This window comes from Hippichthys cyanospilos, chromosome 11 (genome assembly GCF_059441005.1).
Source record: "Hippichthys cyanospilos isolate Australia breed blue-spotted pipefish chromosome 11, RoL_Hcya_1.0, whole genome shotgun sequence".
NCBI lineage: Eukaryota > Metazoa > Chordata > Actinopteri > Syngnathiformes > Syngnathidae > Hippichthys > Hippichthys cyanospilos.
In genome coordinates, this window is record NC_142379.1 from 12484061 (window position 1) to 12511421 (window position 27361).

Consider the following 27361-nt stretch of genomic DNA (forward strand, 5'->3'; position numbering starts at 1 on the left):
CCCCAATAATAAATATTAACATTCACAATAGCAGCGAAGGGTTAAAAATACATAAGAAGGTGTCATGTCTTCCTGACATGCACATTTTAGCACGCCCTTTAAGACTTCAGTGTGTTATGACGGGTGGAAAAAAATGAATTTAGTTGGAATGTATTTATTCCCTAACCTTGATGGCCTGCTTAATCTCACTCGTAAGATGATACCGCAGTCTTATTAGTGTTATTTTTTCCAATAACGTGATATTTCTGCTCATTAGTAAAACTAGATACTTACTAAAATGAACAAATGGCCTTACCATGGCTCAATGATTATTATCTTTGAGTTGAAAAAAATAAGATCAACGAGCTCATGTGGGCATTTATTTGAAGCACACAAATATCATTTTGCGAATTTTAAGAAGGAATAGCGTAATATTCCACTTCCTAACTAATACCAGACTAGTGTTCTGAATTGACTGAGTTTAATCGTGTATGGACCTTGGAGGCAAATGGATGAAACCTGACTGGCAAAGCTTGATGATATCATCAAAGTCTTTTTTTAATTGTGATTGGCTCGTACGCTTGCAATTGCCCCCCCCCCCCCCCCCCCCCCCCGCCTTGATTTGACCCAATCAGAAGGTAGCGCACAAAAGGGGAAAAAAAAAGTTAAGTGCACTCTCACTCATATGCTTGCTAAATAGAGCCCACTAGTGGCCTGGCATGCACACTGCAGCTGCATCCAGTCCAGATGCTCGCTTGGCAAAAAAGCTTTGTCATAGAAATGTGGGAAATGTTCATTCGATAAGCGGTGATGTAGACGACCTATGAAAATTGTGTGGACGACATACATGCTTGATATGAGATACATAGATGTTCTCTGTACCATACTATTGCACTTTGGCGGAATTTCCTATCTAAGGCCATAACCGTATGCGCAAGAATAGTTTTATAATAATAATAGATCAAAGGGGAAACACATCTCCATCTACTAGGGGTTTGCATCGCTCCAATAAAAGAACATTCGAGAACTATCTCACGACATGAGACAGTACTTATTCAAATGCGTTCTTTAGATTGGCTTTGAATTGAAGCTCTCATCTTTTAAACCAAAGCTTGTTTTCCAACTCAAGTCTGTGTTGGTTACAACCCCATACCCACGCACAAAAAAAAAAACCTCCTGTCACTCAAATCCAGGTGAAACACATTCTATGGCATTTCATATTACAGTATATGTTAGAGTTAAGCTTGAGGACTTTTGTTACTTGTATGGTTAAAGAGTTTAAATGTGTTGCTGCTTTGTGGAGGCAGTTTAAATGACATAACTTGTATGTTAACTTTTTTAGCTTGTCGACGGAGTTTCACACTATATGTTAGCATTTGGCTTGTTAACCTTTGTAAGGGTTGGGCTATTATCACTGGCTGCATGAACATGTGAGCACGTGTAATCTCAGGGTTGCGTTTTGATTGAAGTGAGTCGATTCACCGCCTGTGATATTAACATGGACGATGACGGGCAGAAATGAATTTTTTCGAAAGAATAAATATCTTGTCAAGACATACACTTGCATCACTATCCGTTCATAAATAAAATACATAAAGATCATCTGCAATGTGGCAACACAAAATGCTCAAGTGTGATTGGCCACAAGAGGAAGAAGAAGCTGTGGTGGCTGAAAAAGTGCTGAAGTGTTTGCATCGCTAAAAAAAGAAAAGCGCGCAAAGAACACGGCGGCAACGATGATGTTTCTACATGGCTTAAAGCTTCGGAGTTCTCAGCGCTCGCCCGACTTGGAAAAAAACGCTTTTTTTGTCGTCACGGTGACTATGACGATGCGGCGATGAAGAGTAGATGTGCTAGCCTCCTGGCTTTTTGCATAAAATGTAAATCATCATCACCAAAAGAAGAAGATTGAAAGAGGATTCTTGCCCTTTTTTTTTGCTTCTTTTTTCTCTGCTCGTTTGGGTTGGCGTTTCAGTCGTCATGGCGTCGGTTGTTTGGTGCTGAACAGTGGGGAGTGTTACATGGGAGTTCTCCAGCGGGGGGCGCTGCAGGCTACGAGCCCTCCCGCTCTGTGCAGTCCTCGTCGTCATCCTCCCGCTGCCCGTCCGAGCCCCGGCCCTCCCTGGCTCTCCGGGGGCTCCTGGCTGCTTCGTCACCGTTCATGGTGGGACTCCGCGAGGACTTGAGCAGCTTCTCCTCCAGCTCGTGCAGCGACGGCTCCTTGTACATGCACACTGATGACAAAACAGAAACAAAAGCAGTTAATAATGCTGCATAAACATACCCTCATCTATTCTAATTTCAGTGAACCTACGGCGGTCCGGTCCAGGCGCTGAACAAATGAAAAAATAATTTCATTGCGATGTCCTCAACATTGCAATTATGATTAAGATTTAATTATTTTAAACAATAGATTATTTGTTTTTGTTCACAAAAAAATCATATTGGCCTCAAGGAACGCGATTGAAAGTAATGAAGTGAAGCGAGAAGTGGAAGAGGACAAGGTAGAAGGACGAAGAGGAGAAGGAATCTGACAGATATTTTTAATTGACGCCATGGGAGCCGGGATCGAGCGGGGGAGGGTGAGCGACTTGAGCTCTGAAAGCGGAGACGGCGGTCCCGCTTGAAACTTCCAAGTTTGACAAGTTTTACTCTGTCCTTGGAATGACAGGAAGTGTACATCGGACGATCTCCACCTGCTGCCATTGTGCTAAGGCAACGACGGACAACAGAGGACTGACATTCTTAACATTCAGGCCTTGCTGGATTTTACAACATTTTCTTTTTTTTTAACTTTACAAAATTTGTAACTAACATTACTTTATAGTCATTAACATAAAATATCCACTCATACTTTCAAGTAGTGGGTCTTGAATTAAACCCATTTTATCCAAATGTATGATCCATTTCAGAAACAAAGGAATTTCAAAAAACATAGTTTTCACGGCTTTCAATTGTCAAAAAGTGGCTATGAAGGTGTAATGTAAATAATAAATATAATAAAGTAATAATAATAGTACATATGTGATGTAAATAATGTATTCATTTAAGAAGCAAAAGTTGGAAAAGACAAAATGAAGCAAAAATCCTCACCAGAGGGGGAAATTTCATTCCGCTTGCACTGGCACAACTAAAACAGTTCAACGTTTCCCACAGCATGTCAAAGTGTGAATGAAGTACCTTCGATGGGTCTGGGCACAAAGTGTGAGCAGGGTTTGGTTTTCTTGACGCGGTTGCCCTTCATAATGACGCCGTCTTTGTTGAGGCCCAGGAACCAGGCCCGACCAGACTCATGCTGCCGGTACAGCGTTGATGAGTAGATGACGTAGTAGTTCTCAAACACCGACTCCTTGAACTTACATTCGGCCGTAAAGACGTCCTGAATGACACACACAAAGACATACACGAAAATATTTCAGGTGTACAATGAACGTCTGCTTATCATTGGAGACCCAGGATAAACTATTGAATGGTGATGTACAAATGAAGCTTCATGATGGACAATTTTGACTCCTCTAGATGGCCTGCTTGGTTTAAAGATGCATTGAAAATTTAATGTATTTCCACAGCACTAGCACACAACTTTAAACCAAGCTCACCATCGAGAGGAGTCAAAAAATCTCACAAGTACTTCATGAAGCTTCATTTTCCTAAAACTACACTAAAATCCGCGACGTCGAGACCGCATTTTTTTTTTAATAGTTTCAACCCTCCTACATAATTTATTAAGTAGGCTGAATTAAAAACATTTAAATTCTTCCTTAGCGGTTATCTCCCTCACCTCCTATAGGGAGTATGGCATTAGCATCACTTTGCGGAAAAAAAGACAAAAACCCTAAGACTCCAAATAACAGGCCGAATTTTCATACTTCAAGGCACTTGTCCCGCAATGTTTACTGTGACTGACAAATAAAAACTGAATTAAGCGCTGTCTGTTTTGACACAAGAATGTAAAAAATAAACATATTTGTCTTTAAAAGACCACAAGTTTAATACTAAAACACATTGCATAACCTCAAAAAAAGGCTAACTGAAATTAGCTGAGGCGTTAAAACTAATGACTAATCTGCTCCATTACCACAAGCAAAACAGAACACATGAAAAGAGAGCATAGAAAAATGCATACAGTCATACATTTTCTCAATTTTGTGGGAACAACCGCTGTCACTGCAGCGTATTTGGGGTCCTTCTCCTTTTTCTTGCCCATAATTACACTACATGTTAAAATGCAAATTCGGCCTTTGAACTGTAAAAACCCATTTGTGACTTTTTACAAATTCCGAGCACACGTGTAGGCAACAACATTTCCCATTCTGCATGACTCCGTCAGCAAAGAATGACATTTTAAAGTTTCATGCGAGCAGAAGGCTGAATAATGCATAACACAGCATCATGAGCTCCACTGAGAAGGAGCTGTTACAACAAAAATGGAGGACAGAGACAATTAAATGGGTTTCCACGGGCAGGATATTTTAAATCACTCAAAAAATTCTTGATTACCTAATTATTCTCTGCTGGCCTGAACGCTATAAGACACACCAATATAATTTTAGAAACTAAATGGTTATATTTGCTCCATGACATTATGTAAGAGTCTCCATTTAGAAAGGCTTCGCTTGTCTGTCCTGCTCTCAACACATGTAGATATGTGGATGTATTTTTTTGGCCAGTCAGATTTCAGCCTCTATGTTTTGCCATGTCAGTACTCTAATTTGCCCCAAACTTTCATAGTGTTGGCCCGTGTAACTTCAGCTATATTCATTATAGAAAAACATAATTAACCAATCACATTTCAAATTCGACCTGATTTTGATGATGTCTGCAGTTTTCTCTGTCGGATTGTTTTGAGCAAGCCTTGCACTAGTAGAACCAAACAAATTAATGCATTTAATGCAACTTAACAGCTTTTTCAGTATTGTGTATATAATATGAGTGTTTGTGCAAAAGATGACAAGCGTATGAATGCCTAGGCACCAATGAATGGTATGCTTACTGATGTGTAGAGGAAGCCCTCTGCGTTCATGGCCATGTAGAGTCCGGCCTTGACGCCTTGCATGGCCACCACCCGCAGACCCACCGGAATCAGGTTGAAGAGGGCTGTTAATGCACAAAAACATGAGACCGTTTTTTTTTTATGTGAAAATGAACTCCCATACATGCAAATGACTCGTCCCATGGAAAAGCGCTATTTGTTCTTTATACTCCCATTTTTTTTCATAAAATGTTTGAAAAAAGTTATGCTTGCCGAAAACAAAATAAAATGTAAGGCTGCAAACCAGTTTTCATTTCCTTTTGTCAGCAATTCAAATTTAGAACCCCTAATCCAATTAGACCTGTACTGTATCTGTGCAAATGTGTAAGCTTGGTGAAGGTCCACATGAGCCTCGATCGTTGCATAAGACTATCTTAAGACCCCTGGAGCCAATCATGAGCCGAGATGATGAACCTGCTCCACAAAGGAACATCAACATCTGCGCGTTTTGGATGGGCACTGACGATCCTAAATGCCGTCGACACACTCAAAGATAAAAAGAGGCATTGTGGGTGAGGAGGAGGAAGAGGAGGAAAAAGCCTGTGGCGTTAATCCTCTCTGAGCGAACTGGGAGACAAAAGAGCATGTGTGATGAAAAAAAAAATCTCATCTCTCTTGCTTGCCTCTTCTTTTAGGGAAACTGCGGAATGTGTGTAACACAAATTTACACTGTATATCGCAAACAGCAATTCTCTTTTAGTGGATTTTAGTCTTTTCATATCTACTCCACGGCAGTTTAACTGTTATGTAAAACGGAGATGAAATATATTCACGCTTTGGCTGTGGGTTAAAGTTGGTTGAAATTGGAAACTGTGGAAAAGAGAACAAAAATTAAACCTTATCTGGTCATACTCTACGCCTATTTATTTTGTTATTTCATTTAAGTCAGTTTGTCTGTGAAATTCAAATTCTAAAACTACTGCAATGCAATGGCGTTGCATCACTTGAGACTCGATATCGACACAGCTTTCGAGTAGAAAATAAAGATAAGGTGGCAAATCTCACCTTGCAATACCAAATATGTGGGAGAAAATGCAAACACATTGGAAGTCAGACAAGTTAAGGCACCTCACACTTAAACAAAGTGTATGGTAAAGTACGTCGAGAATAAAATTTATAGTACTAAGTAAGTGTTTGCTTTGGGCAGTAAAAAAAATGTGTCATGAGCGCGGGAAAAGATTACACAATTTCAGTTGAGAATAACAAACAGCATGTAGAGAAGATATCTATGTTCAAGAGGTGCAACAATTATTATTTTTTATGTTATTATTAAAACAAATGATTCGTTTTCAAAAGTGATTACCTCATTCATTGCCTGATTGTAAAAAAAGATCTTTGAGGTCCAAGCCATAAATTGCAGTAAATAAGTTTAACGTTATTCCACAAAATTGCAGATTAAATCATCAAAATCATTTTCATTTAAGTCAAGTTTTAACTCAATCAGGCCAGGGACGTGTTTTCACATTTTTCTAAGACATTCAATCCCAGATACTTGAGTATCGATTTAATACTTAAGTATTTGGAAATTAATGTCCTTAATTTACTTAAGTATCAATTTAATACTTAAGTATCTGGGATATTAATGTCCGGACACTTAAAAAACGTGAAAATATGCCCCTGGCATTGAAAGAGTTCATATCTGTCAGCAATGTATAGTGTCAGAGATAATAATGAACTCATTCAGGATAAATGGATCTTTAACATTTATAGCTATCAATGTCGGTGAATGAGTTAATCGTTAAGAGGCCCAAAATTGTCCAAATCCTTCAAATTTCAGGCTGTTCACACTTTTAATTTAGTATACTATCAAATTTCTTTAGTCCTTCGTGAAACATTACTACTGTATTGTATCAAAAGCAAACATTTACGAACATCTACTTTTATTTTGAAAATCAATGATCTATTTTCTGTTATGCTATGGACTAAACCAGTAATCAAATCCCAAGAATAAATGTTGCACTTTCTACTAAAAAAAAGTCTTGTTTTGGAATAAAAGAATAAAAATTAATACATTTTTAAGTTTTTTTTAAATTTCTTTTAAGAGATGGTCCACTGATTTAGCCTTTTTTTAAAATTCAGTAAAAACGTAATATTTTGTCTACAAATAATTTAAATAATTTATGACCACTATTATTTTCAGTTTTACATTTGTTCTTGATTTTCTGGTCAGCTTTAGGATAGCGCTACTCACTGTTGTCACTGTTCTCATCCTTGCTTCCGCTGATGGTTCCATCAGGTTGCATCTGCAGGAAGAATCCCTGCTCGCTGAAGAGACGCGTCACGATGCCCTTCAGCTGCGGCTCTGCAACCCAACACACGTTCAAAAAAAAAAAAAAGAGAGAAATATATCGTTTGGCTGAGTGCTACAAAGCCATCTGTCCACTCTAAACACTCTCAAGCACATTTATTATTCAAGCGTAGGATTATATTTGATGTTAGCGCGGCTACATGTGCCGTCATATCAGTGGACATTTTACCTCTTCACCCAGTCCGCCCCCAATCGTGTTTCCTCAGTGCTTTTCTGTGTTCCCTTGTCGAACTTTTAGTGAGATGCTGTTTTTTTTAGGTTCTCCATCAAGCATGAAAAAGGAGCATGACTCTCCACATTATTTGCAGAGAACACAAAAAAAGGCAAGTAAGTGAAAAGAGCCGACGATGCGCCACGAGACTATTAGGGTCGCAAAGTTCTGTGACTTTTCAGTTAGTGTCGTAACACACCACAGCGTGTCCTGTCCCTTTAAGAAGCTGCTTGGCGTATTACCATGGAAACAAGGCAGCTCATAAATGTGTAACATGAAATTGTCACATGTGCTGACTTGATGTTTCTCGGGAGGAAAACGTGGCGATAAAACCAGGCTACACAATTACAACTGGGAAAATAATTAGTTTTCTTATCAAGTCGAATCCAAACAGATGTTTGACATCAAAGACTTTCATAATTAAAAATAGTCCGGGCTAGCTGTTGATAATTTAATCTTCACAAACACGGGGCACTTAATTAGAGTCCATATATAGAAGTGCTATTAAAATCATTTGGCTTTTGTGTGAATGCTAAAGTTAAATGTGATAGAATCTAGCGCACCTGTGAGCCTTAGAGAATTAAAGGGTCTAGTAAATGAACAGTGGGATGCATAATAGGATTGAACCCGATCCCCCCACTCGACGATGAGCAAAGTATCAGGTACTGTACTGCACTCTTCCCATCTCTTGTGAACAAACAATAGAGCGTTTAGAACAGAGGTGGCCAAGTCGGGTCCTTGAGAGCCTGTTTTCAACGTTTCCCCTGAACCAACACCCCTCATATCCTCAGCAACATTTTTGGCAGATTATTGATAACACCCCTGATTTGAATGCCGGTAGCCTGCAAGTTTTCAATAGTTCTCTCTGGAACACACCTCATTCAAATGATTCGGATGGTTTTCAAATACCTGCAGGGCTTGCTGATGAGCTAATTGTTTTAGTCAGGTGTGTTGGAGGGAGAAACACTGAAAAGATGCAGTACACCGGCCCTCGAGGACTGGAGCTTGACACCTGTGAGTTTAGAAACAACCGATTACTCAATAGGCACCAAGCACTCACTTAAGCATCGACATTCTGTCTATTGATCACAACACTTGTGAACACCACACCGAGCATACGTAGCCTGAAGTAGAGTTTCAGCTCTGAAAAGGTTTTCGCCCAGTGACAATTTGAGTGCCAAGGGTTGTCAGTCTCTAAGCACATGTGCCCTGAGGCTGACTGGTAATAATTTCAGGATGTATTCAGGGTGTAGCCTCAAACTAAACACCTCACAATTCTAACAAGGGCAAGTTAATGCTGGAAAAAGTTTTAAATGTCCAAATGTTAAATATTTCAACAATTCTTCCACAACTTGCTATTCTCTAACAAGGAACTGTACAAGAAATTTTCATAAATGCTCATCCGGTGCAGTCTTGCCCGAGGCTTGAACCCACATGACCACCGTCTCCCTGGGCTCTCTGGGCTCAGAGTTGAATCCGCAAACCAGCCAGCAAAAAGCTGCTCGCTCCAAATACCACATCATTCTTCTCACTATGTATGTAATATCAACAGCGGCCAGAGGCGGCGCCAAAAAGACAAAGATCAAGCGCAATCGTATGCACAATCGTATTTCGGGTGCAGCCCACGCGGCCAGGTACCAGTTGATCCACAGACCGGTGCCGGTCCGAGGACCGGTGGTTGGGGACCAGTGCTTTATATCCTTTAACAGACTTTAACAGATACAGTTGTGATGATTTACCTTGTGCTGTATTTGAGATTTGAGATCGCAAGTGCTGGCTGCAACCTTTATTTTCCACCAAGAGGAATGATGCTGTTTTCTTTGTCAATGACCAATTAAGTAGAAAAAAAAAAACATTAAAATAAAACAAGGTCCATCGAGTTTGTCGCAAATGTTAGGTGTTCTTGAGTTCGGTTTGGCAAAGAGCTTTGCTCTCTACATGAGCTTCTTTGTTGTTATCATTAGCTGTGGTTGCAGTTGCAGCTGGGTGCTTTGCATTTATGTGATAAGTTAAACTTGAGCTGCCTCTGTGGTAGGCAAGCTCCTTCTTGCAAAGAAAGCAAATCACTTCATAAAAGTTGCTCTTAGGGTCTTCCTTAAAGTGTAATTTTCCATTCACAGAACCAACATCTCTCACATACTATAGTCCACTTTCACGCCTTCCTTCTGCTCCCGAACTTGCCTTTCCACTCACAACAAAAGCCGATCGGGTTATGTCAAACACAATGAAAAGTCAATCAGTGACCACCGCAGGGTAAGATTGATCTTTTGTTTTCCAACCTCCAACAACTCAAGCACAAGAAGTCCAATGCATAAAAACGAATCAGCATAGAGGAAGGATAAAATTTATAGATTAGAAATTACATTAGCGTAGTTAAAAAAAAAAATCTAAACAGTCCTTGTGATCGTCCTATGATCGAACAACCCACCTGGTTTCCGACGTACCGGTTTCTTCTTGCCACTACTACTGCAGAAGCGGACTTTGCTAAAGACACTGAAGATGTGTCTCAAAGACCTGGGGTCTTTAGTGGGACTGGAGCGTCTCTTGTTGCTGGCAACCTTCTCATTGTTGGACTCGCGAGCCTGACGCTTCTGTCGGATCAGGGAGCTGGCAATGGCTGCCGCCATACCCACTGCCAGGTGCAGGGTGGTTTTCAGTCCGAGATAGGCATCATGTCCGAGAGGTGAAATGTCTACCACCGTAAAGTCAAGACATCAAGAGGAGGGAACTGGAGAAGGTTCTACAACACCTGAAGGATCCTTGATCTCAAATTTAACATTTTGAACCACTGTTTTATCCCAGATGATGATTCAGGTTGTTTTATCATAAACTTGAAATCCAGATTTTTCCCAGACAGTCAGTAGAAAGTCCTGAGATGTTTTTTTTTTTTTTTTTTGTCCTGTCACATGAGAGGAGAGCAGAGGAAAGGATTCAAGACCACCTGAAGAATCCCTATTTACTAATTTCACTTTACTGTCTCAATCCAGATTACTATTCATCTTGTTTGTGGAAAATGATGACATCCAGTTGCTTCTTTAAAAGTTTTAGCCAGAAACCTAAGAAGACCTTTTTTCATGGTAAAAGCAAGTCAAGCCGAGTGACCTGGAGAATGTTTAAGAACTGGTGAAGGATCCTTGGTGATGATAATTGTTACTCTGTGGGCTCCTGTTTAGTTCCAAACAATTCAGCTTTTTTGTGAAAAAGCTATCATCCTGGACAAAGTTTGGTCGCAAACTTAGGACCAGTTATTTCTTGATTAAGTAGTTCCGTCACGACTTTACCTGAAGGATCCTTGAATACTTTATAAGCTTGTTAAAATCCAGACAACATCATTTCTTCTCCTTGACTGAAACATCAATCATGTTTTCTCTTGATGATGGAAAATCAAACGTGTAAAAACTTCCCTTTATCTAAGTTTGGTGATGCCAAAGTCACGATGCATCCTTGGTAGCTAGCAATCTAAGGTACAAAGAAAAAGAAGATCCACCACAAAAAAATGAACCACTGCTTTAGCTTTCTTCATCAATATTCATGAGGATAGCAGCAAGCGTGGTCTATATGCCTGGCAGGAGGTTTTTCTGCAGCTTCAACTTCAACCGCCTCAATGCGGCAATACAAGAGAAGTTGAAAAGAGCAAATTCCAAAATACGGTAGCTTTGACACGGTCCAGACGTTCGGTCGGTCGCGGTCCTCGTCCCCGGCTGAAGGCTGCCGAGTGTGGCGGGATTCCGAGAGACGACGAAGAAGAAGGGCGAGAGAGAGAGAGAGAGAGAGAGAGAGAGAGAGAGAGAGAGAGAAAGAGGAGGGAGGTGGAGGTGTGGAAGAAGCTCCTAAAAATAGTCAGCCTGATGTTTCATGTTGCTCCCACATCACAACGTTTCTCTCCATCGACACAAATGCCACCTCTTAGTGAGAAAAAAAAATAAAAAATCCAGGTCCAGTCTGTTGAGAATGTAAAGGAAAATTAATTCCACGACAATGCATTTGAGTTATTCAGAAACAGAGGATCAACACAGCGGATGCAGAAGATCCAACTTTGTTCTTCACAAAGGCTACCACTGCACAAAAGACACAGACACCTGAGGTTTCACATGTTTGGGGACCCCTTTTAAAAACACTTCAGAAGAGATGTCTACAACATTTGACATCTTCTTTGAGTTTATTTCTTGTGAGAAATAGTAAAATGTAATAACGTGCTAACAAACATTTTTGAAAATATTTACAGGGAGTTACTATTACAGTCAAAACCAACACCGGAAAATGAACCATATGCTGCTTCACTTTGCAGCAGACAAAATATTACTCATGCCAGCAAGTGCTAAGATGATCATGACGGACAGTAGTACCATCACGAAGATCTGACACCCTTGCGTGAATTTCTGTTGTTAAGCACACAACAACATATTATTGTGCATTTCTTTTTTAGTATATAGTCCATTTTTAGGACACTGGCACATTTTCAAACTTAAAAGACACAATATAACAAGAATATCCCTCCATCCAATTTCTGAGCTGCTTCAATTTACTTGGTAACATAATATGACTGTTGGCTCTTCTAATTAAAAATCACAAAACATACAGAAAAGTCATTTAAATTCACTATCATAAAGCAACTAGATCTTTAAATCTAAAGGTCAGGACCGCGCCGTGAGTTGTGAAAATGTGAGCTGAATTAATATAGTTCCCAGGTGTCACAATGCATCAAATTTACAGCAAAGTACAGCTTTTGAAGCACCTCAACTTACTTTAATAGTATGGTTTTGTTCCAAAATGCTACATGACTGCAGATAAGAACCGCTTTTGTCTCAATTAATCACTTCATTTCAACATAGTTCCTTAGCGACAAAATGCCACAAAATATCAGCATTGCACAACTTTAATCAAAAAGAGGTTTCCACAACTCACTTTAACTTAGTTACTTAACAGAATATGCCTCTTTATCTTTAAAACAGGAAAGCACTGCTTTTGTTCATAGGTGTAAAACTCTATGCCTGGGTAAGTATCCTGCATGTTTTAGGTTTCTCTGTCTAACACACCTGATTCAAATGAATAGCTCATCAGCATGCTCTGTAGGATCTCGAATATTATCCTAATCATTTGAATCAGGTGTATTTTAGAGAGGAACATTGAAAACATGCAGGATACCAGCCCTCGAGGACTGGAGTTTGACACCTTAGGTAAATGAAGCTCTTCATCTCTAACATTGTCCCTTGGTGCTAAAATGCCACTAAAATGCCATCACATGAAACCATAGCAATACTTTTATTAGTTCACAGTAAATAAATAATGTCAGGTAAAAAAAAAAAAATCTGTGCATAGGTGAATCTGACTAATATGACTATTTTTCCTGAGAAAATGACTAAAATATTTTTTTCTTTAAAACAATATGAATTTATGAATTTGTTATTGTATAACTTTTTTTCCACTTAGCGCTAGTTGTGCATATTTGCTTTAGGATTATGAGGGAGCCTTTGGAAAACCTGCTCCCCTGAACCCCAAAAGTCTGAGAAGAACTGCGTTTGGATGCAGGTGCCCCAGTCCAAAATTTTGTGGTGACCAACATTACATGAGCAGACGGAGCTTTTAAGCTTCCAACACTCACTCACTGTTAACTGAATATTTCAGGAAGCAGCACAAACACTTTGATGTTATTAAAAACTAATCCACCACATCCAATCAGCTTGCCCGAGGCGGCCACACGCACGCCACAGCGTCCGCAGATAAATTGGAACTTTATCATCAGGAAGGAGGAAGGCGAAAAAAACAGGTCAGCGCCTTCAATTACCATCGTGTATTTGTGTACTAGCGCATAGGTGTTTTACTCCTTAATGTGGCTACCACTTTGCTTTTAACATCAGTTACCATGATTAATAGACCATAATTACAGCCTTATTAACTTCAATAACACAAACATGACTATATGATTTTTAAGTGAGACTTTTTTTATTGTATCCCTGAGGCTTTTTGTTCAAAAACACAATGTATTTACTGATATAAACAAAACATATTAAATGTAAGTAAATGTGCAATATACGTGTCCGTGTTAAAAATCTGATGTGGCCCTTGAGTGCAAAAGTTTGCCCATCTATGGGGTATTTTTAGTCTTGGCGGATGTCAGCGTTCTACTTAGTGACACTGTCATGCGTGTATGATCATTATGGCTTTTTTTAAACAACACGTTATAGTGACTTGAGTTGATAGTTTTGCAATGTGCCTTTTGTGAATTACTTACTGCTGGTGCTGAGATGAACCTGACCTGCTGTATCATCTCACACACAGTGTGTGAGTGATGCAAGTAGGTGTCCTGATCAATACTCAAAGTGCCAACATCAGAGGGCAGAATAAAGTCGTCGTGTGCAGATGAAACTTCCGTGCAGCTTGCATGAACATGCCAATGATTAATGATGAAATACAGTTATTCAACTGAGCTGTTATTATTAACAGTGTTATTAAGTAAAGAGGGGTTTATCCTGGACTGGTCGCCGGCCAATATCAGAGCACTTATAGACAATAACATAACATAATATAGAAATAAACAAGCATTCCAATGCACAGTCACAATTAAATCATTTGAGAGTCTTCAATGAAAACCCCTGAAACTTTTGACTGCGCTTAAACACTTGTTCACTGTGCCAAATTGATTTCAGTTGACGCCAAAACTGAAATGGCAGGCATCGCAGAATGGAGACACGTCGCCATCTGCTGCACACAAGCATAATTACAAGTGTCTTTATCATATTGCCTCTTCTATGTAAAACCGTTTGAGCATTCATTCCACACATCCTTGACATACAACTCACTAGTATGACATTGCACACTGCTGCAATATCGGTACCACTGGTACAGCGAGTGAAGTGCTGGAAGTGAACTAATAGAATTTTAGTCACTTGCTGTAGCACTGGTAGCATGCATTTGTCACCTGGTGCAAAGAGTGACATGTAGTTGTCCTATCAGTGAGTGATTTACTAGTGCATGGACACTCCTTGTCCCCCAGCAGTCAGACAATTTAACGCACCTATTTTCTTTCCATTACTGTATGATTTTTCTGCACACTCGGAGAGGACCTTTGGGATGATCTGGCACTTTTACAACAGTACGAATAGCGTACAGATAACAACTTGTGCCAGATTTGTCTCTTTAGTAACATATTATTTAAAAACATCCCTTTCTAGTCATCTTTCTAGTCTAGTGTGCAGAAATGTTATCTGGAGAGGAAAAACGTGACGTTAAGTAAACCTCACTCCTGTACCACAGTCTTACTTATTTGGGCATAGGGGTGTTACTAGTGTAGCACAGTAGGTTTAGTGGTAAGGTTTGCTTGGGTAGTATCAGATCAAAAGTGGGAAATTAGGGGAAAAAAATACTAGTAAGATACAGTTGTTATTAGTTGTGTTCAATTGTACACAGCCCTAGAAGGATAATGTTTATCCTAGAGAAAGGCGAACATTGCGTCGCACGTCGACTAATTGGACCCAGGAGTGTTCCAAGTGAAACACAGTAGTTTACTTGCACGATTTTTTCTAGTACCAGTATGCCGAAAAGGCATTAATACCTTCTTGATCTGGCTAACCTTCTGCCTCTGCTTACCTTGAAGCTATACTAATTCCTTAGTCAACTCGTGAGACAGCACACGCCTACACGCACGCACACACATGTGCACAGACACACACACACGCGCACACACACACATCAGTATATGTGTGTCCTTGTGTTTTAAATATTTGATGGTAAATCCCTAATTGAAGATGTTCTGCTATTGCAACATTTATGAATGTAAAAACAAAAAGAAGCATGGAGTGATCTCAGTATTACAACGTGTCATTGCACCTGTCAAGTTTAGTGAAATGTGGATTCTCACTAAGAGATTCTTTATGTTCTTTATTTATTCTTTATGTATTTACCAGCAAAAAGATTAAATATTATTTACACCACTAGAGGGAGACAGAATCAAGATAAGCTTCAAAGACGCAAGTAGACGCCTTCAAATTTGTTAATGAGTTATAGCAGTACTTTTCATTTGCCTGTGTCCCTGCGTCCCAGACGCATAATTTTTGACAGGAATGCATATTTTCAGATCAACGTGCGTCCCTCAGGTGCACAGCATTTTTACATCATATATTAATCATCGTCCATCTACTCTTTTATTCAACTCGGCCACTTATGGACATTTTTGAGAACTTCAGCCGCCATGTTTATATGGATCTCGCGGGGAAAAAAGAATGGCGATCATGAAAAAAAGATTACAGCTCTGTTTACATAAATGCTACTTATGCTGTGAGCCTCACGCTAAGGTAAATATTAGATGACAACTAAAATGTTGTCACCCATGCTTCCGGAAGTAACTTCAAAATAAAATCTTCCTAATGCCATTCGTTTCATACAATACTTGATTTCCCACGTTTAATTTTGAAGCATTGTCTGGCTTCCCTTTACAAACAGCCACGTCGCCAAACAGATTTCACTGGGGCACATGCTACAGTACTGATCTGCAGTGGTCCGGTACAAACTTCACCAATAAAAACAAACTCACTTCAGAGCGACATGCTACATACTACTAAGTACACCTATCTTAGTAATTCATTGGTACTGTATTAACTCCATATAAACAAAGCGCACATGGCTAATTAATATGGTAATTTATTCACGTCTAGCTGATAATACTTTCGCGAGCGCATGAGGATGAGGCAGGTGATGAGAACCACTGCAAGAAGCCGGTACGTTTAACCGACAACAACGTGTTAAAAAGGCATTTTGAATTGACTTAAAGTGCTGCTCTGAAATAGGTATCAGAAAGTTATTTGCCCGCAGCAGGGATAAAGCAGTGAGGAATGAGGGAGGTAAGTGGAGTCCTAGCTAGCCAGGCAACATAAGTCTGTTTTAAGTTTATGCTAAATTAGCAAACGTTATTTCTTGTGTTAAGCCAACCATATTAATTTGCTGTACGGACTTCTGAGAAAATTGGGAAATTTGCAGTGAGTTTCATCAGCATGAAACATAATGCCGCTTATGTTTGTTGGCTTTGCGTTGATGATAATTTTGAATAAGCTTGCGTAAATTGACAGATTTAGCGTCTGGGTCAGAAGTGTCAAATATACGGCCCACTGGCCGGTTCTGGCCTGCAAATGGGTTTAATCCGACCCTTGAGATGATTTTGTAGTCTAAAAATGAGCTGAATTTTTTAATAAATGAAAAACTTGAAATGTTTTGTGATTAATAGTAAAGTTAATATTTTATGATCAATAGTAATGTTGTACTTGTTTTATGTTGGACAGTATTAAAAAAATAGATACATTTGAAGCTGTTGTTGTACAGTTAGATAAATATATATCATGATTTTATTGGTCCGTCCCACTTGAGAATAGATTTTCCTCCATGCGGCCAGCAAGCTTAAATGAGTTTGACACACCTGTTCTGGGTGGTGCAGTGGTTCCCAAATGGTCTACCTTCAGGAGGAAAAACATTTTTCCCTATCATCAATTGTGGGCCAAATTCAAGTTTATTTCACAAAAAAATTGCACAGTGGACTTGTTTGTCTTTAAAAAGATTGTGGGATCTGTTTCTTTTTAATCCTCCCTTCTAAAATGCCTTCTAAAAAAGTGCTATCTTTAGGCCCAAACAAAATAAATGCAGCATTTTTTTAGTATCAGTGACAAGTCAAATATTATACAATGAGGTAACAATTACCCTTAAAGTAAAGAAGCAAAAACAAAACATTTCAGAAGCTCGAGACGAGGAACAAAAGAGACATGTTGAAACTAAACAAACAAACACCCAAAAAAAAGCAGACTTCTTTACCAAAATTAACTGTTATACCAGTGGTTACAATATAGAAACGATGATGATGGATACTTACATGTAAGTTCATTCGATTTTAATAAATTTTACCGTGACATTTGTTAATATCTGTTGTTGGTTTTTGCTCACATTTTGTAAAAGCAGTTTGAACCAAGTTTTGGGACTCCAAACATTTCTGTTAGGACCAATAGTTTTTTAGTATTGCGAGTCTCGGGACCCAACAGAGGTAAAATGAGCATTGGTTATGTGCAGAGAAAATTGAATGCTATATGAAATCGCTAATTAGAAAAAATAGCAACGTCTTTTCCATTCAATTCCTTGTTAGAGAACAGCTATCTGTGCACAAAGTACTGAAACAATGAACAACAGTGACATTCAAAACGCTGACATCTATTAACTGACTTGATGGCCGAGACGACTCACCCGGCTTGCAGCTCTCTTTGACAACATTGCCTTCATCTTGGTAAACCTCCTCGCTCGTCTTTTCGCACAGTCCGCAGTACGGACTCATATTGGGTCTCTCAACCTATCGATCAAAGGGCCGAATTGGGAAATTGGTGAAAGGACTGGAGCACATTGAGCTGAGTGCTGGTTCTTCAACTGGAGTGCTGGACTGACAAAACACTTCTCAGCTGTTTACACTCTAACACTTTTAGCCGCCAACAGTGTCAACACACTGAGGAATCATGGGTACGAACAGGCCAATCATGGCAACTGACCAGATATCTGATGCTTGACCAAAACTTGATATGACGACTTAAACAGTGCCAGCTCGAGCCTATTTTGGTGTTCAACAAACATGGAGCTTGTCTGCTCTCCCTGATGTGCACATAAAAAGTCAAATTTGTCTCTCCGGAGCACGCGATTCTGTGATCCGTGTTGAGGTTGGAAGAACGTGATGTGTCAGTAAAGAGAACAGCTATTTTGAGACTGGAAGGTGAAGCGGTGACTATTTTTATCTAGAGCGTTCAACAAACATTGCTAGAGGGCGCTGTCGTCCCGGCATCGACACTCGTATTGTGCTTCCTGTAAGGAGGTGCCTCGTCTTAAAGCTCAGGCCTTGGTTCATTCTAGTTGAAATTAATTCAAGCCTCGTTTGTAGAGCCAGAATTTTACATGAAATTGCTCTGAAAAGAGAATTAGAATAAATAGATCTTAATAGAATAAAGTAATCTGGTAAGAGACTAATAGAGAAAACAATTAACATTTTGGATTGAGCCAAGTATAGGGCTGTGTGAAAATGTGATATTTTGATTAAAGAAAAACATAAACAGTTTGCTTTCATGGATTACAGGAATCTAGAAATATTTATTGTTGGGATGCTGAAATTCTGATGATATGGACAGTTTTATTAAACAAAGTCTCGAATCGATGAATCGATTATCAAAATAGTTGTGGCATCAAGTCTGGAATCAAGTCAAGAAATGTATTTATAAAGCACATTTAAAAATACCGTAGTCAACCAAAGTGCTGTACAGTAAAATAAAAGTGCAAATAGAAACATAAAACAACACATAAAACACACAAACAGGCTAAAACACAGCTAAGACAGCACTTCAGGGATGTCAGCTTTCAGGGCGTATTAAAAGCAAGTGAGAAGAAGTACGTTTTTAAAAGGGATTTAAAAGCTACAAGCATCTGAGCGGATCTAATGGGCAGTGGCAAACTACTCCAGAGCCTTGGCGCGGCTGCTGCAAAGGCTGAGTCGCCATGAGTCTTTAGCCAAGTCTTAGGCAGAGCCAGCAGCTGCTGGTCAGCAGACTGAAGGGCCATTGAGGGCTTTGAAAGGTGATCAGTAATATTTTAAATTTTATTCTGAAAGGAATGGGTAGCCAGTGCAGAGAGGCCCGTACTGTACTAGAGTGATGTGCTAATGTTTCTTGGTATGGGTGAGTCAAACGTACTTTACCTAAAAACAAGGATTTGAAAAAAAAAAAAAAGTTTTTAAAGGGCTTCTTTTGTGCCCCCCTTAAAAAAAAAACAAAATAAAGCGTCATTTTATTGGAACATCCTATATTTGAATAGAGGGATTCTGCAAATTGGCACATTTAATATAAGTCATGGCAATATTATTGATTTACAAGCCAGTAATGCATTTTAATTTTTCAATAGTCGCAGTGACAAGTAGACTAATGACCCTTCAACATCAAGCACAGTAAAAATGATCTTTGATGTCTATAGTATAACTGTCAATGGCAGTGAATGAGTTAAAGGGGAAGTCAATTTAAAAAAGAAACTGAAACAATAATATATTTGCGCCCTCACTAGTTTGAACCTGACACTTTGATGAATATAGTATTTATCGTTTTGATCCATCTCTGGGCTGGCCATTTTGCCAGGAGCTGTTGACTGCAAATGACATCACAGTTGCAGCCTGCCATCCACAGTTTAGCAAATCGTGGCCCATACTGAAAATACATTTTGACAGAGCCCAAAACAATATTTAAAAATGTAACAAAAATTATCTCATAGTGTGAGAAGTTCAAAAAAATCTTAATTTGCCTCATCATCTTTTCCAGAATGTCTCTTTTTAAACGACTACATTATAAAGACAATGTGTAGTTGCTTGATTGATTTAATAAGTAAATAACAAAAAATGGAGTCCTTACATCTTTCTTGTTTTGTTTTGTTTTTTTTAGGTATGCGGTCCTCGGAAAGAAGGAAAAAAATAATGGAACACCCCTGCTGTAATATATCATGTAGCAATGATGTCAGATTGATGGCGCAATAAGAAAAATGCTTCCTCATTCAGGAAGTGATGCGTTGCTGCAGTGGCGATAGTGGTGAAGCCGGCGGGGCTGATGGCAGTGTTAATGCAGCTCTGCCCTCTATCCACTGCAGCCACGTAGTCGCAATACATTTAACTGTGTAACAAGACAGACGCACACTATATTATAGTATAGTGTGCGCTTGCCTCATAAATAATTGAAAGGTCCGCAGAGTGTCGCTACATGAAGACACACACTTTCAGGCTATCGTTGCTTTCGTTAGCCATCCCTCACTGGTCTCCATGACGACAATGTTAAAGAAGCAGAGCATAAGGCCAGTACAGTCACACTGGTGTCCATTTAAGTTCCCGATACAAGTACAAAAGCATTTGCGCAAGGCTTCCACGGTCACGTCGTCCTTGCACGTCAGAGTTGATGATCCATGCCGGCGCAGCAACATATTTTAAACTTAATGGGACTTTTTAATCGATGGAGAACACTCAACGGCCGTAAGAGTCTCCTCTGGCTTCTACCACATAACCTGACCCCTCCCTATAACCGAAACTGCGACTGCAGCGCACCGCATTGAAAACTATGTTCATGGTCAATCATTGGAGGACGGAAAGCTGCGATTTTTCTTTGTAGTGTATATTGTGCAAAGTAATTGAAATAATTGAAGACAGTGGGGGTACAGTATAACTAGGGCTGGGCCACAAATGAAATTATCCATCCATCCATTAACATAAATGCTATTCATTTTTGTTTATTTATTTAGAATGCTCATTTTAGCCTAACATGAAAATATTTGAGGAAAAAAATATGCATATGTGCTCAAGGATCAGTTTATGAATGTCACATGACTAATTGATGAGCCATGACTGATCATTACCCAAGCCGCAGATGATATTTTCAGTCATCAGCAAGTAGAAAAATGTGTTTTTAAAGGTTTTAATTATACAGAGAAATAATCTAGTTATCAAATTAATTATGTAAAAATATGAACTTTTATTGCTAAAAAAGGAAAACCAAATTTATACTGATTTTAGAGCAGTTTTCATTGTTTTGGGGAGAGTATTTTCTTTTTTTTTAAACATATCTTTAAATAATTGCTTGTTGGGTTATTTCCACCATTAAAATGGTAATCATCCATAATTATTGAACAAAATTTGTGATTTTATTGTGTGGCCATATTGCACAGCTTTAAGTATAAGTTAAATTAGTAGTTTATTTTCAAAGGAAGTCGGCATAAAGTGTTGGACATCTATTTGTTGAAGTTGGCGAAAGCAATCTGGATGCCGTAGCAGTAAATTAAAGTTGCTTAAACACAATGGAAGGTAAGAAATGATAATTGAAGTTGGTGAAAGTGATGGGGACAATAATTCAGAGTGCAGTTGAAGTTGAGGGGAAGTAGTCTACAGTCATTCAATTAAGAATAAGTGAATTGGATAAATGTGAGCAAAGTTCAAAGTAGAAAGAAAATTTGTTTTGTTTTCATTATAGCGAGTGTGAGTTAAGTGAACATCAGGAAAGTTCATGGAAGATAGTGTAAGTGGACCAAAACAAGTGAAAGATAGGTGAACTGGACAGAAATAAGATTTAATTGGTCCAAAGAAATAGATGGAAATTAAGTGCATGGGGAGAGCTCATGGATAATGGTGAAACCTGATTGAAGGGAATTGAAGTTATTAGAAGTGAAGTTAGATTAATTTAATAGAAGGTAACTGAAGTTGGCTTCAGGCAAAGAAAGCTAAGTGAAGTTGATTGAAGTAAATAGAGGCTAATTAGAAGTAGTGGAGGCTAATTGAAGCTAACAGAGGCTTTTTTGATCATCACCGAAGTGAATGGAAGGTACTGGGTTGAATTAACTGGTTGACTCTTGAAATTGGAAATTGACTGAAGGCAAAGGATGACATTAAAAGTTTTGAAGCAACTAGACTTTAAAAATGCTGGTGAGTTGGAGTTAGCTCAAGTAAATGGAAGCTAGTGGAAGTTAAGGAAATGTATTGAGAGCACTGAAAACTGATTGAGTATAGAGGGTGTTGACAATTGTAAGAAATATTGGCAATTTAAGTTAAAAAAAAAAAACGGTAAAGGATGATTGCCTGGCAGTCTGTTTTGAAAACGACAAAAAAAGACTAGCAGCAAAATTTTAGCTGCAAAATACATCTTCCATTCAATCAATGTTCATGAAATGTATACAACTCAATTCCTGTAATCGCTCATACCAGAAAGACTGAATAGGAATTGCAGTGGAAATACAGAGACTGTTTTCAAGATGAGATGCACCGCTAGGGACTCGGAGACTATATTGAATTTCACAAAAACAGCAGAGTGACATCTTCACTTGACTGACTGCTAAAAATCCATTAAAACCTTATTAGTGTGATTATTTCAACAGTCTGTCATTGATGGTAGTAGAGTGCACTTGGCAGTGCCAACTACAAGCCGTTTGCAAATTTAGCAAGTGACAATCTTATACACACAAAAGACTCAGCAGAAATAATAGCAATAGGTAGAGGCGGAAAAGGTCCCCAACTAAACTCTGTGTGAGTTAAAGTAGTGCTTCCAAGCTTACAATTACCATAGCATCTGAGATCATTTCTGTTGGCCTGTATTTGGCAACATGACAGCTGGACACCAATCTCTGTAGAACGCTGTTATTCTAAATTCTAAACATTGATTCCCACTTCAAATGTCTCCAAAATCCTCCTTAACTAACAAATTCATGGAAAAAAAAAAGATTATTCAATGAGATATCCTCCTAATTTTCAACATAAAATTGCCATTATTTTAATTGAATTGATGGAAAATTCTCATTTGGAAAAGATTGTTTTCCTTCGCTTCGTACGGATCGATTCCATTGATCAAACAAAGTTTCGACCTATCGCTCCATGGACTTTTGATCTAAACCGTCCGCATAAGTTGTATTTACAGATGTAACATTAGAGGTAAATGAGTCTGACATTTTCAATAACTGTAAACAAGTATAAGCTTGACCTACAAGATGGCGCCTACTCGAGAGATTGTGACGTCAGTGAATACTATCTATAAGCAAGGAATGCTTAGAAATGTATCAATGAATGGAAATAACACTTGCTGGTGTTTATGGTGAGAAATCAACATTATAACACCTTATAAAACCTCCAAAACGTTGAACTCCCATGATACAGCCCCTTTAAGATCAAGGAATATGTTTTGCAAAGGAGTCACTATACCACTATTTCTTAATAAATTGCTTATTGTTCCAATTAGTTTGCTCTTAATTTGAAAATGAAGCTGTACCTTTTCTGTCATGGAATTAAAAGTTTGGAAAAAAAAAAGATTAAAAAGGAAACATTAGATTTGTTGATACCTACAGAAACACTCTTGAATTTTCACATAGCCCCTGAAGCGCCCTCATGTACCCTCAGGGGTACACTTTGAGAACCACTGCACAATGTCACACTTTATTTTTAAACTATTACTAGTCACCATACACAGGGATTCACTATATACAATTATACACTATCTTGTTTGCGTGTGTCTCAACAGAACAAAAACAAGAAGAACACACTCCTCTGGGAGTGGGAGTCTCTCAGGTTACGAGCAGAGGGTCACAACATTCCATAGTGGTGTCGATCCCATCCCACAATCAATACAAACACACACACACACACACACACACACACACACACACACACAGATGTATGCCGTAAACGAACTCACACACTCACACTATGGATGATGGTTCATTTTACATCCATACTCCGAAACACTCAGCTTTCGCGTGCTTTACGGTGAATTGCCCTTTTTTGTGATCCTTCACTGAAAAAAAATAGCCGACATGTTCTTTTGGCGGACGGGCGGCCATGTTGGGTTCAAGACCACCCTACGGGACACAAAGTGAACCATGGCTTTGCATGTGTCAGCGAAACACTTAGGATCAAAAGTGGGAATGACTCAGCAGTCTGCTCTTTGGAGATATCATTCCGGCTACTAAGTGGCTTCTTATTCAGCCTCACGCCGGCTGAAGTGGAATTCCAGTCAAGGAAAAACTGATATGTTGCAGCGTTTCATATTAATCCACAGACAGTCCGAGAAATGTCACGGGATACTTAGTGAAAGCGTTTCAACCTCTACTCTTGTCACACAATCTAATTGTTTAATTCTTTATTCTCTAGGATAGTATATCCCTATGAGACCCGGCGTATTCATTTGTGTCCACTGTTATAAACATTTGTTTTGGGTCAGTATCATTGTACTCATTCAAGCTACTCTATTAAGTCCTAGTGTGCTCGGTAGAGGACATCCTGGCATTTCCAATTATGTGTTTGAGAGGGATGCAAACAACTTTGCTGTCTTGCTGAGACAGAATGGACATAAAAGTGGACACACATGAATGATTCATGAGGGTATGAACAGGCATTTATGCATTTATTCTGTACATTCGATATGATATCCATCTCAAGATCTATATACAATACCTATGCGCTTTGTCCTCAACAGTATCACAATCAAAGAATGTGAATAAATAATCAAAACGTTTGCAATTGGTTGCTAGTAAATAACAGCTACATTTATCAGAATGCTTTCCGTTTTGGACTCTTATGCAGGCATGCGGGTGTCACGGTAGGCCGGTGGTTAGTACGCCCCCCTCACAGCTCTGTGGCCTCCGATTCGTCTTCGGCCTTCCTGTGTGGAGTTTGCATATACTCCCCATGCTTGCAGGGTTTTTCTCTGGGTACTCCAATTTCCACCCACAGTCCCAAAAACATGCATGGTAGGTATAATGGATATTCCAGATTGCCCGTCTGTGTTTTTGAGAACCTCGGTTTACCTTGCGATTGGCTGTTCAGGTCACTGTGTACCCCGCCTACAGCCCAATGACAGCGAGGCACCAGCAAGTCCACGCCCCCTTGTGAGGACAAGTGCCAAAGAAAATGTATGGATGGACGCAGGCATGAGTGTCTTACCATTGTTTTGGTCTAATAAATAATAAGTAATGTCTACCTTTTTCATCAGAATCCTCATTAATGATGCTTCATCTAATTGCCTGTCTCAGGTCACACTGTCTGTCTCTCCACCTACCCATCTGTCTTGTGGCCTTGTTGGTTTTACTTGTCTTTCTACTTTCTTTCTGACTACTGCCTCTGTCTTTAGTCATCTTTTCTTCAGATAGCCCTTTTTGTTTCTTGGTCTTTTCACCTGTCTGTCTGTTTTTACCTGTCACTGTCTGTTTCCCCCAAAATGTCTCACACTACCCCGAGTTGTCTCACTGCAACTCTGTCACGGTCTGTACCTCATGTTTGTCTCTTGCCTGTCTTAGTTTTTGTCTCACTATTTTTAGCCTCGAGAAAGGTCATGTCTTTTGTCTACAACATGTCTGTCTCTCTTCTAGTTCTCCCACTTGTCTGTTTGTCCCTTACCACTCTCAGCTGCCTTTTTAGCCTCAATTAGAATCCCTATTAATGTCCTTTTTTTCCTGATGTCCATCACTCTGTCTTGAATGAATTGATATCCATTTATCAAAGAGTTACTGTATATGATGTATATTAGTATCGAGATGTATATATTGTTATGATTCCAACTACTGGATACAAATTCTTTTTTTTTCTTTTTAACAAACTTAGATACTTAAATATAAGAATGTTTCAGATGAGACCTGGTTATATTGAAGCTTATGTATTTTCTTGCAAGAAGAAATAACACCAGGCATCCAAAGCATGGTCTGTTTAAAAAATACCTCTCTTGAGTTTCTCCTTCATATATTTGAAAGACACTCTACTTTCTTTCTAATCATAGACAATGTTATGATTCTTTCTAATCAAATAGGAGCTTTGGTAATTTGTGCATTTTACGAAAGGCAGCATGTGTAAGACATACAGTTAAGTACAGTCAAGGGTTCATTATTGTTTATATTTTCCATCAATTTATGTCGCACTCTCTGTCCAGTCCCCATGCCTGTCTTTCTACCCCTTGTCCAATTTCTTCCTTGCTACTCTTACTTGTCTTTCTGCTTTCATTTGAATCTCTATGAATGTCTGATTTTCTGTTGTCCCTTCACCTCATTACCTGTCAAACTTCCTGAAAGTCACCGTTCTTATTTTACAATGCCACCTCCTTGGCAATGGATCCTGTCTGTCTTTCACTATGCTTACCTGTCTCACTGTCTTTATTTACAAGCCCGTCACATTCGAATTTGTCTCGCTGCCTTTTTAAGCATTTCTTTATCCTCATAAATGTCTGTCTGTTTTTCATCTGTCATTTGTCTTTCTGCTTAGCTCTCAATCTGTCGTGCCTGCCTGTCTATCTCCCCTTGGCCCACCTGTCTTGCTGTGTTTTGCTGCATCAGGATTTTTTTTTTTTGACTGCTGTGCCCATAATAAACCCTGCACACATAGAATGCCTGCACCTCATCCCGTAATAACCACACCTAGGATCTGGGGAAGAGCAGCTGCATTGAGGATACCGCAGTGTGGACCACTTCTACCCACCATGCATCACTCCCTCCACCCTTCCATCGCGGTCGTCCCCACCCTCCGTTCCCCAACTTCCCTGCCCGCCATCTCGCACCACAAACTTGCATCGTCGACCATATGTCCCTCTTACCTGCCGGTGCCTTCTCTTTGCTTTCCATCTCACGCTAGGCTCGGCTTGGTTCGGCTAAGCTTCGGCTGTTGACTCAATCCGGCGAAGTATTGGACGAGATCCACTCGTCGTCGCCTTCCTCTTCTTCGTCTCCTCTCCTTCCTGACTCAGCTGGGCGAGTCGACACGGGTAGCCGCTGGGTTGAAGTACCCGGCCGACTATGTCCACCCCGGAGGGGAGCTAACGTGATAAAATGGAGGTTAAAAAGCGGACATAAACCAGCCGTGAGGCGTTGGAGAAGACGGCTTGTTTTCCCGCGTCGTTCACCTGTCCTGCTCTCTCTCAGTTTTCTAATGTCGCTCACCCTCTCTCTAGTCCAATCTCTCTCTCTCTCTCTCTCTCTCTCTCTCTCTCTCTCTCTCTCTCTCTCTCTCCATCACACTTTTCCAGTATGTCTCTCCACCCTCTCTCCCTCCCTCTTTTCCAATGTCTCTCATCCCATTTTTCTCTCATCCAATCAAACTCCCGATTAGCGTTGTTTTTCAATCTCTCAATTTCCTTCGATACCACTTAACTTTTGCCAATATCCAGTTAACCCCATTTTCAGTCTCCATTTTATGTTTCCAATGTATCGCTCACCTACAGTGCCCTCTATCATTATTGACACTCGTTCTGAAAAAATGCATGACTACACAGTGTATTAAATTACTACGACAGCAAACTAGGATCACTCGGGAAAAAAAATAAAAGTAATCGTGCCG

The 27361-nt window shown here is 39.4% G+C and overlaps 1 protein-coding gene across 3 annotated transcripts; it reads right to left on the reverse strand.

The window, feature by feature from the left end:
• Positions 1-600: 600 nt before the first annotated feature.
• Positions 601-26930, reverse strand: LOC148415988 (fibroblast growth factor 12-like). Of its 3 annotated transcripts, none has more exons than XM_088427275.1 (5): positions 26622-26930; positions 7203-7313; positions 4973-5076; positions 3160-3358; positions 601-2213 (listed from the first exon to the last, which is right to left on the reverse strand). In XM_088427275.1, exons 1-5 carry the CDS (start codon positions 26647-26649, stop codon positions 2032-2034), a joined length of 624 nt encoding a protein of 207 aa, XP_088283401.1. In that variant the 5' UTR covers positions 26650-26930; the 3' UTR covers positions 601-2031. The 3 variants fall into 3 exon arrangements, with proteins under 3 accessions (XP_088283401.1, XP_088283400.1, XP_088283399.1); XM_088427274.1 differs by lacking the exon at positions 26622-26930 and adding an exon at positions 17749-17836; XM_088427273.1 differs by lacking the exon at positions 26622-26930 and adding an exon at positions 9959-10967.
• Between the last annotated feature and the right edge of the window lie 431 nt (positions 26931-27361).

Excerpts from the sequence above, each read along its gene's own strand:
- LOC148415988 (XM_088427273.1), bottom strand. The coding sequence starts at position 10,157 with ATGGCGGCAGCCATTGCCAGCTCCCTGATCCGACAGAAGCGTCAGGCT. Across the intron at positions 3,359-4,972 it reads AGGGCTTCCTCTACACATCA|GACGTCTTTACGGCCGAATG; the intron begins GTAAGCATACCA and ends TGTGTCATTCAG. Across the intron at positions 2,214-3,159 it reads TGTGCCCAGACCCATCGAAG|TGTGCATGTACAAGGAGCCG; the intron begins GTACTTCATTCA and ends TTTTGTCATCAG.